This window comes from Ricinus communis, chromosome 3, assembly GCF_019578655.1.
Source record: "Ricinus communis isolate WT05 ecotype wild-type chromosome 3, ASM1957865v1, whole genome shotgun sequence".
In the NCBI taxonomy this organism is placed as follows: domain Eukaryota; kingdom Viridiplantae; phylum Streptophyta; class Magnoliopsida; order Malpighiales; family Euphorbiaceae; genus Ricinus; species Ricinus communis.
In genome coordinates this window covers 22,782,054-22,792,513 of record NC_063258.1, presented here as the reverse complement: position 1 = coordinate 22,792,513, position 10,460 = coordinate 22,782,054, and the positions used below count along the sequence as shown (strand labels likewise).

General features: G+C 33.5%; 1 protein-coding gene across 2 annotated transcripts; it reads left to right on the top strand.

Moving 5' to 3' along the window:
* The first annotated feature begins 1,206 nt into the window (after nucleotides 1-1,206).
* Nucleotides 1,207-9,523, top strand: LOC8270698 (E3 ubiquitin-protein ligase XBAT32). 2 transcript variants are annotated; one of them, XM_048372024.1, is made up of 10 exons: nucleotides 1,207-2,692; nucleotides 2,796-2,855; nucleotides 3,053-3,124; nucleotides 3,232-3,407; nucleotides 3,513-3,673; nucleotides 4,308-4,366; nucleotides 4,454-4,500; nucleotides 6,223-6,363; nucleotides 7,114-7,205; nucleotides 8,752-9,523. In XM_048372024.1, exons 1-10 carry the CDS (start codon nucleotides 2,498-2,500, stop codon nucleotides 9,282-9,284), a joined length of 1,536 nt encoding a protein of 511 aa, XP_048227981.1. In that variant the 5' UTR covers nucleotides 1,207-2,497; the 3' UTR covers nucleotides 9,285-9,523. The 2 variants fall into 2 exon arrangements, with proteins under 2 accessions (XP_048227981.1, XP_048227982.1); XM_048372025.1 differs by having other exon boundaries at nucleotides 2,551-2,692; nucleotides 2,800-2,855.
* The last annotated feature ends 937 nt before the right edge of the window (nucleotides 9,524-10,460 follow it).

Here is a 10,460-nt window from a genome sequence, read left to right as displayed (position 1 = left end):
TTTTATATTTCATCATCTAGATCAGAACAAACATAATTTTTATAATTAAATACAATATCCAATCAAGATATAACAGAATTAAACACAATAAGTATAATTATTTATGATCTATCAACGTCCTCATTTTTGTGTCCGATGGTTAGACAAGTTTGGTTTTCCTCTCTATTATGTTCAAGTGTTGACAGCGTCTTCAGGCATATCCTTTGCTGATTGATGGAAAATTATGAAGAGAAACTGGAAAGAAGCCCAATTGTTTAATATTTCAACTAGATTAGGGTTTATTCTAGGGTCTAATTGAAAATGCAAGAATTTTGCGAAATTCTTTGATCCAGTTAAGATTACAGAAATTGGAAACTACTTAGCCAATTAGCTGTTATCTGTTCCTGCTCTGTCAAATTTTATTTTTAATCATTCAACTACTGATTCTCAGTAATTTTAAATTTTATATTGTTGTCAAATTTGTTGGTTTTAAGGAATTGGCAGCTGTGGAAATTCAATGCAGAAAGGAAAAAGGCATATTAGTGGGAAAAATCTCAGTATGTTTGCCTCAATGTGTGTTCGGTGTTTGGCATTAAAGTTGGAAATGTCTTCCAACTTCAATTTTTCAATTTTTAAGTTTTGAATCAATATTGTAAAGTTTTAATTAATAATTTCATATTTATCGCATTAAGAAAAGAAAATTCTATATTAATGAAAATTTAACTCTGATAACTTATAGTAAGTTAAATAAAATTTATCTTAGTATTCTTTAATTATTACATGTTATTTATAAGTACTTTTAGATTAAACCAAAATAATATAGTAATATATATAAAATTAATTTAGAAATAAAATATATCTTTCATTATCAATAACTAATCAATATTTACTTATAATCTATAAGACTAAACAGACTTTAAAAAGTAACTAATTTATATCAATATTTGCTCAAATAAATATTAAAAATTAAATTATAAATATATCAAATTTACCCGATTTGCTTATAAGCTGATAAATAGGCCGCCGGCTCATGAGTCTAATTGATTAAAGGAACTTTAAAAACGAGCTTAAACAGAATAATTAATTGATGATGATGTTATGAAAATGGGTAACTTTTACTGTAAACGAAAGGAATTTAAGAACAAGAAAAACTGAGATTTGTAATGGCAACTTTACAGCAAAGGTAAAAAAAGTAAATAAATTTGAAAGAGTACTAAGAAAGAATACATGAGTAAACCGCGAGATGCCTGATCTGACTTCTTACTTTACTTTTTTTTTTTTGTTTTACTTTCCCTCCACAAAGACACCTAAAAATGTCGCAATGAACACGCCTTCCATGCTTCCTACCTCTCTCTCTCTCTCTCTCTCTCAAGCGTTTCTCTATTATATATTTCGTTTAGTTGAATTTGCAGTTAATGGTCGCTTTCTCCACTTCTTATTATTTTTTTTTTAATGCCCTCACAATCTAACCTTATTTAATTTATCAACTGTTTCCAATTTTCAGTTTGGCAAATTTTAACCCTCATCACCATTATTAGCCAAAGTGCCAATACATTTTTGTTACACCTTATGTTTCGCATTCTTTTTATTAAGTCATTGTTTTATTGATCTGGGTTTTAATAGGTTTTGATTCTTTTGTCGAATTTCTGGTAAATTTTGATTCTTTATTCTTAATTTGTAAATGGGTACCTGAGATTTTATTTGGATTTTCTTTCCTTGTATATTTTGTGGATAATCTGTTAGAAACAATTTGAGTCTTTTGGAGCTAATTAGGAAATGGGTATTTGAAAGATTTTGGTTCTTTAAAGAAGTATAGAGAAGAAGATTATTAAGATTTGAAAAGAGTGGTTGCTGATGATTTTGTGTCTGGGAAGTCCGGAGATCATAAGTCTTTTTTAGAAGGAATTGTTAGTTTGTTTATGTGTCTTTGTATTGTATTGTATCGATTTTGGTGAAAGAGTAAAAAGGGGGATGGTGTTTGTTGAAAATTGATTTGGATTTCATTGTTGTAAGGTAATGTTTGTTGGGTGTCTCGAGGTTCACGAGATTACTTAACTAACTTGTAATAAAGGGTCTTATGCAAGATTGCCATTTTTTTCTCTCTCTGCCTCTCTCATATATGTATATATATATATTTTAATTAATGAGCAGTTAGAGAGAAACAATTCCTTCTTGTTCTTTCCTTTGGATATCAACAGGAGTTTTTCTTTTTCTTTTCTTCTTTTTCTGTGTCTATCTGAGGTTTCATCTTAGGAATCATCAAAAGTCAGTGAGATTCTGACCGTTGCAACCAATTCTTTCTGATAAGCAAGTGAGCTTTTGGGTAGTTGTTAGTTTGGTAGATAGATACCATGGAATTATATGTGACCTTAATAATTTTTGCCTGAGAAGAGCCTTGAGAGAGCACCAAAAAGAAAAGACAGGGTCTCTTTCTCATTTAGTGTTTCAATTTACAAGATCAAGAATTCTGTTTTATTCATTGGAGCTATTAGACAAGTCTTTGTTATCTTGAAAAATCATGAAATTTCTAAGTATCATGGGTAATTCTTTTGGCTGTTCCGCATCTGGGGAGCGTTTAGTTTCTGCAGCAAGAGATGGAGATCTTCAAGAAGCCAAGGCCTTGTTGGAATGCAATCCAAGACTTGCTAGATATTCAACATTTGGTGTTAGAAATTCACCACTACACTACTCTGCAGCTCAAGGTCACCATGAGGTACTTGATAGTTTCTTTTGAGTTGCCAATTCAGAGTTGATAACATTATACATTGCATGTTATATTAAGTCTTTTTTAACTGTTTTTTCTCACGTGTTGTTAGATAGTTTCTCTCCTGATTGAGTCTGGAGTTGATATTAATCTCAGGAACTATCGTGGTCAGGTAATGTATTGCTGCCTCACTGAATTTGCATATTTCTCTAAAACAATTATTGACCATTACTTCAGTCTTCTCTTTCCTTTGTTTTGAGTGACCAATCACAAGCCTTTAGTTACTTTGAGTTATTCAAAGAAAATACAAAATCAGTTTAGTAACTTATCAAGTAATAGAACAGTTGAGTGTTTTGTTTGTGTAAACAGACTGCTTTGATGCAAGCTTGTCAACATGGTCACTGGGAGGTTGTTCTGATTCTATTACTTTATAAAGCTAATGTAAGTATTCTACTTTCATTCGTATCTTCCTTACCAATCACCATCGAATTAGTTTGAAAGATTGTATGTGTAATATCATGACAAATTTGTCAAATTCTGCAATTTAGATTCACAGATCAGATTATCTTAATGGGGGCACTGCACTCCACTTGGCTGCTCTGAACGGTCATACTCGTTGTGTACGCCTCCTCCTTGCAGATTATATACCTAGTATCTCAGATTGTTGGAATATATTGGCAAAGAGATCAAACAACAGTGAATCGATCTCAGAGTTCGATGAAAGGTACTTTCACCTCGAGTTCTCCTTCAGCTCTGTGATCTTTTTCTTTACTTTCTTTGTCATTGTGCTGTTTTAACTTGCCTTCTTGTGCTATTGTGCTTTCAACAGTGCTCTCCATGAGGTAATTAACAGACCTGCTGATGGTGGTATCACCGCTCTGCATATGGCAGCACTGAATGGGCATCTTGAAACTGTGCAATTACTGTTGGACCTAGGAGCTTCTGTTTCTGAGGTCACTGTCGAAGATGGAACTACAATTGATCTGATAGGTAAAACCTTATCTTTTATGCTTTCAATTAACAATCTTTATCTATCTCTCATGTCTACAAAATTACTGGATTTGAGCTGATCGGTAACGGAGGTGCTCTTGTAGTATTTAAGTAGACCTCTTTTTTGTCTGGTTTGATATTATTTGATAGTTGATACCCTTATTTTACTTGGATGTAAGACAAAAAACTTCATAACATTAGTGTTAATGCATTCTTGCTCTGTTTCTCAGTAGCTAGAGGCTTTTAAAGTTGATATGACTTGGAAACTTTACTTTAAATTATATTGTTACACGCTCATTATTACCATGACTTCAGAGTTATCTTAATTGACTTATAGAAACAGGTTTTGGTACAGAATTATGTAGGGGTTTTTATCGGGCTTTTCTTTTTTATTGCCATCTGTAGAAAACAATTGAAATTTTGGTTCTAGTTATTCTTAAGTACTTGTGGACTGTTAATTCCTACTTTACAACAGAACAGGCTACCTGATATTGGTCTGGCTGACATCTATTTAACAATAGAACAGCTGCCTCCCTAATAAGTAGAAGTTGTTTCCAATAACTTAATACTTAAAGCCTGCTATAGAATTACCATCATTCTAGATTAATGTTGCTTGTCTGTGATCTCTTTTCAGGTGCTGGAAGCACAGCTCTCCATTATGCTGCCTGTGGTGGAAACCAACAATGTTGTCAAGTATGTTTTCCATTAAAGAAGAAAAAAAAAAATCTGAATATAATCATGATTTTGCCATTATGCTGAAGCTTTATTATCGTGGTTCAGATGTTGATTGCCAGGGGTGCCAGTCTGATTGCTGAAAATGCGAACGGGTACGTATATATCTAAAATGTCTATCATATGTTCAGATACTCAAATATGTAACAACTTCATGTAGGCTGTAGTAACTTGCATCCTTACTTTCTTTGTCAGCACTTATATCTGTTGCACAACTATGCTATAGAAAAAATATAAGCATGGGAATGCTTTCACTAGTGTAATAATTTTGGGTAGTTTGCTTTTATATCTTTGCTGATAGAAGAGTTGCATGATCTGGGTTTTTTAGATTTTCTTGGGATCAGACAATGACTTGGGTAAAAAGGAAAACATGACATCTCCCTTAAATGAGTGCAGCAGGTTTGACGTCTAGACATGTTCGATAGTTACAGGCAATGTAGTGTGACAGTGGAAGATATCAACATAACTTGTTGTAGATAAAAATTTACTGCATTGGGATCTATTTAGGATTAGCCACTGAGCCACCAACAATATGAAGGGGTTTGAAAGATACAACCAGGAGAAATGAAGGGCACCTTCCAATGATGGAGGGCGTCAGTATGATTTCAGGCAATTGCTTGATCAAAGAACAAATCCAAACTTGTCATACATGTTTGATTTATATTGGTCAATTTTTCTCCCCACTTGAACTTTTCCACCTTCCATCCCAAAGCAAAGTTTCTACTTTTGAAGTCTTAGAGGCAAAGGTGCAGCTCAACATGAAGAATAATTGATCTCGCAGTGAGCATTATGACCAAAAAAGTTCTTTTCTAATTGAATTGTGAATTTTTATGGAAATTTCAAATTTTAATTTCAGTTCTTTGATAGTTGCTGATTCTTTCATTTAATCAGCACCACTAAAGATGGTAATGTATATCTAGTGCTCAATATATGTACATGGCCTGATCCCAAGGTGAAAAGGCAGGTTGTTTTTCTTGGTTTTCCTTTTCTTTTCTTTCCGATGGTGGGGGTGGCAGGCAGGGGTAGAGGTGGATCAACATTGATTAGAAAACAATTTTTACGAGAGTTCATGAAAGGAGGTGAAAGATGTTGAAATTTGTGATAAGTTATGCTAGAACTTTCTTAAGTGATTTCTTTTTCATTGAGCTTTATTAATCTTCTTTTTGTGCTCATTGATGTTACTAGGTGTTTTTTTAAAGCTTTTGATACGAATTGCAATTTGTTCTCTTTAAATAATCCATTTCATTGTAATTTTGATTTTATAATTGAATAAGATGTACCTACTTACTCCCCTAACAGGAGGCAGCCTGCATAGTGCAAATCCTAGCTCCAGTACTGTTTGTTTTAGTGTTGATGGCTAAACTTTTTTACAGACTTCTTTACTCATTGCTTCACCTCATGACTCCAATATCTTTGTGGTTCAATGATATGGGTTTGAATTAAGGGTGATAATGATATACCTCTAAAATGAGAATGGTTGGATCATTTCTATTGAACAGTTGCATGTTCATGTGCTGAAAATAAAATGAGAAATCGCATTGCTTTTGCAACATAATTGGCTTTAGAAGCTAATTTCGGGTTTTTGAAAGATTATTCTGGCTTTGCTTTGTATTTTCTGGAATGGAACTATGCCCTGGAAGTTGGAAATGAAAACCAATTACAATTGGACATGAGGTCCATTACTACATTGTGCATCATGTAGACAGCAGCTTTATTTTTATTTGTTTGAGATTAAGCATGTTTTCTTCATGCTAGTTCTTTATCAATTGAAGATTATCAACTCATCTCTTTCTGGCATTTCTTTTCTTTGACTGCAGGTGGACACCTTTGATGGTTGCTCGTTCATGGCATAGAAATCAACTTGAGGAGATGTTGAGCACTCAGCCAGAACACCAGCCACAAGTCTGTCCCTCACCATATATATCTCTTCCCCTTATGAGCATTATCAAAATTGCCCGGTGAGTGTGGTTTCTCATACTGTATTGGCTATACATAACTGCATTAACTTATGTTTTGCTATATAATTTCCTATCTGTGAACCTTGAATTTTCTAGCCTCGTCTTACTTGAACCACATAGATTTTGCTCTAGGTGCATTGTTTTGTCATCTTCTTGATATTATTTCAGTTAGTTCATGGGGATTATGACCGAAAGAAGTGCAGAGTCAATTGAGCCTTTGCATATTAACATTGTTCCATGGAGTCTCATGGAAAAGGTGATTTAACTTAGGACTTGTATCATCCAAGTGAAAACTGTGTGATGCATTTTAACGTTAGGTGTCAAGCCTTGGACCCTTGGATGCGAGTCATAAAAACTTCTAGGTGTAATTCTTAGAAGCTTTCTATCTTTTCTTTGTGTTTTCACCATATTCAGATCTGAATCCCTGTAGTTATGTATAAATTTCAGCCTCAATCATTATTTTCCGCAGAAGTTAGTTGTAGAAGGTTACCCTAAACCTTGAAGATCTTTTTAGTTTGATGTTTTGAACTTCATCAACAATAGGAATATAGCTCAACACAAGAAAAATATGCAGTTGAATTTATCTGCTATATAATCTTGTGTAGAACTTGATGCTGCATTATTAAAAGACAAAGGAACTCGAGAAGTGTGGATGATTTGTTTTCTTTTTGCGTAGCATGTACTATGCTTAATTGACTTTCCTGTTGATTTGGGATGTGGAACTGACTTCCTTTTTGGGCTCATATCCAGAGAATGTGGATGGAGGAATGAGGAGTCGCTACTCACATGCCAGGATACATGTGTTGTTTGTTTGGAAAGGGCGTGCACAGTTGCTGCAGAAGGTTAGTTACTGTTAATAGCTAAATATACAATGTTCCTTTACTTTTGCGAGAACTAATGTTATCAAACTGCATAAAAGCACATCATAGGAGAATAAAATTTTAGTTGAACATAAGTCCTGGGACATCTGTTTTAGTAAGGCCATTGTCTACTGCAATGGTAAACGACTTAACCGGCGAACAAATAGGTTGTATCTTTGGGCCTAGGAGTAGCCACTTCATGCAAAATGATGCTGAAGGAGAGGACTAGTTCTGGAGTACTTTTATTTATTTTGGGCTCTTTTATATTTTCGAAAGTCGGGAAGATAAGAATGGGACTCGATATTTATTCTTCCTAAACCAAGCGGAATTCATATAAATGCTAAGGGGGAGGCAGGGGATGCAAAATCCTTCCTCAAAAGTTTTTCTTGTTTACTTTACTGTGTAGCTATTCTGGAAGTAGAGAGTAAAAGTTTTGACAGCCAACTGGCGGTGGGGTTGGTGAATTTAAGTGGGGATCAATTAATAATATCAATTTACAATTATAATTATAATTTGTAACTTGAACTTACGTGCTTGTATATCAACCCTAGCAATATGATTAACACACAGACACAGACACACACACACACACACACACACACCCCTACATATATATATATGTATATATAGCAGTAAAAGACTAGCAGGTTATTATCATAGTACTTTAAGCTTCTAAATCATAAGGATCTATAAATATAAATACACTTGCAGATTAATTTTGATTGGAAAAATAGCAGTAAAAGACATAATGTTTAAAGAACCAGAAAAGAATAAGTATAGGACCAATCATAAGTTAGGAAGTGTCCAAATTCTTACTTTTGTACTTGTTATAATCAAAGTACAAAGTTGACGCCTTTCTCCCACCCACCTACAAACGCACAAGTCCCAGAAAAAGAAAGAGCTCGCTCTGTCTTTGGACTGTATTGATTATCCACCTTTTGTGGATACAAAAATAATCTTTGTCTTTCATCATTTGGGATGATTATGGACTGTAATGAATTGCCAAACTGGCATTAGAATACAAGGGTGCAAGAGGGCAGCCTAAAGAAGGGAAGAAATCATGGATTGCTTATTGAATTCAAACACACTAAAGTTACAAAGAAAGGGAATGATTGGTACTGTAACTATACATATGTTGTCCATTAAAAGAGCTGCAAGTAATATAATTTGTTCGCAACCGAAAGTCTAGGATTATTATTGAATCAGGTGACTATATATCCAAAAGGGTCTCAAGTTAGGGAGAACATTTGCATGGTTGGCGCTTGGCTCCTGATTCATGAAAACCTTTAAGCTGCTATCCGTTGATTTACATGTTCTGTTAAAAATCTCCCAAAACCTTTTTCCTCTTCACGTGGCAATGGTGTATTCAGTTGATGAGTTCATGAAGCTTGCAATTTGTGAGCCATTATATAGCAGTTGAAACCTGAAGTTATAACTATTAACTGCTTGTCTGCTATTGCTGAATAATCCTATTGTGGATAAAACCTATGGATATCTAAACTAAAAGGAAAGATGTCCAATGATGCAGGTTGTGGTCATGAATTCTGCACATGGTGTGCGCTATATCTCTGTTCTACATTTTGCACCTCAAATGCTGCTCAAGGTTTCCCGGGCTCAGTTACCTGTCCTCTCTGTCGACATGGCATAGTTTCATTTGCGAAGCTCCCAGGAACTAAGCCAATGATGAAGGCAATTGGCAGAACAAGCTTGTCACTAGCATTCTGCACATGTTCAGGTGAGGAGCCAGAACCCACTTCCATGATAACTCCACTTTGCAAGCCCGATTTTGGATGCACCAGAATCTCCCCTCTTTCATCATCTTTCCGCTCGCTGAGTTGCCAGAAGTTCCCATCGATGAAATTCAATGCTAGAGGTTGCATGGGAACTCCAGACACAACACCTTCTTTAGTTCCTAGCACTATCGACCGGAACCTGGGCAAGCATTTGGTCAGATGTTCAAGGTCAAGACTTGGACGATCAACTTCTAATAATTACACAGAGCGCAGGAGGTCTTGGTTATCTGCAATCAATCAGTATACAACTATAGGAACTGGAAGCTGACATTTCAAGAATTCTTTTTCTTTTTTTTCTTTCCTCATTTGACTGCTATTTTAATCATTCCCTCATCTTTTTGCCATTGTTTTGTCTATAATTCATGCTTTGTAAATATTAAAAGCGTCTGCAACAGTCTTCAGAATAAATCCTGAGGGATTTACCTTTCCTTTTTGCACTTAAACCAAACACATGTTTTTAAGTATTGAATCTTTGCATAATTACTATCAAATTTTCCTTCAGCTTTATTTGATTATAGTGTCTTCCATGTTCCCATCTTTTGTTGCCTGCAAGATGGTAGGAATATGAAGAACTTGAAGCACTAAATCCATTGTAGCAGGAATCAGAGAAGCAAAAGGTACTTCAAAAGAGATGTTAGTTTTAGAGAGGATGGAAACTAAGAGGGTGAATGATTCAGAGGTTTGATGCAGTTGACAGCTATATTAATGTGTTTGGTAAAGATTTGAAAAAAAACAGTTAATAGCTGATTTAGTTTCAATTAGTTGCTGATTATATTAGCTCTATTTAAGAATTTTTTTTTTCAGCTGATAACCGATTTGATTCTTTTATTTTATTTGGACACTATTATTTTTATTAAAACGTATTAACAATAACTTACTTTAAATTGATCTCATATAATTAAATTTTAATATTTTAAAATAAATAATTATTATTTTAATAATTAAATAATTATAATATTTAAAATTATGATATTTAAAATTATATTAGTAGAATCTAAATTTAAATTTTTACTTTTAAAATGATTTTTACGAATATTTTTAATAATAAATATAATTGAGCTAAAAAATTAACTATAATATTATTAATTATTATAAATTATTTTTATTAATTTATATTATTAAATTATAATAAAATAATAATAATAAATTTTATTTTTAATGGTCATTTAACATACTAACAACAACCGCTAATAAATTCTATTAAACGGTTTCATTTATCGTACCACCGGTTACCAAATTATATTGATCGGTTGAGCTAAATAGGTCATTAATATGATAATTTATTTCTTAATAAAATTTTATCAAACAGTTTCATTTATCACCACCAGTATCGCCTATATTGATCAGCTGAGCTAAATAGGCCTCTTAATTTGATAATTTATTTCTTAGAAATCGTTGAAGATTAAATATTTAGTTTACATTTTCTATATTAAATGTTTTTTTT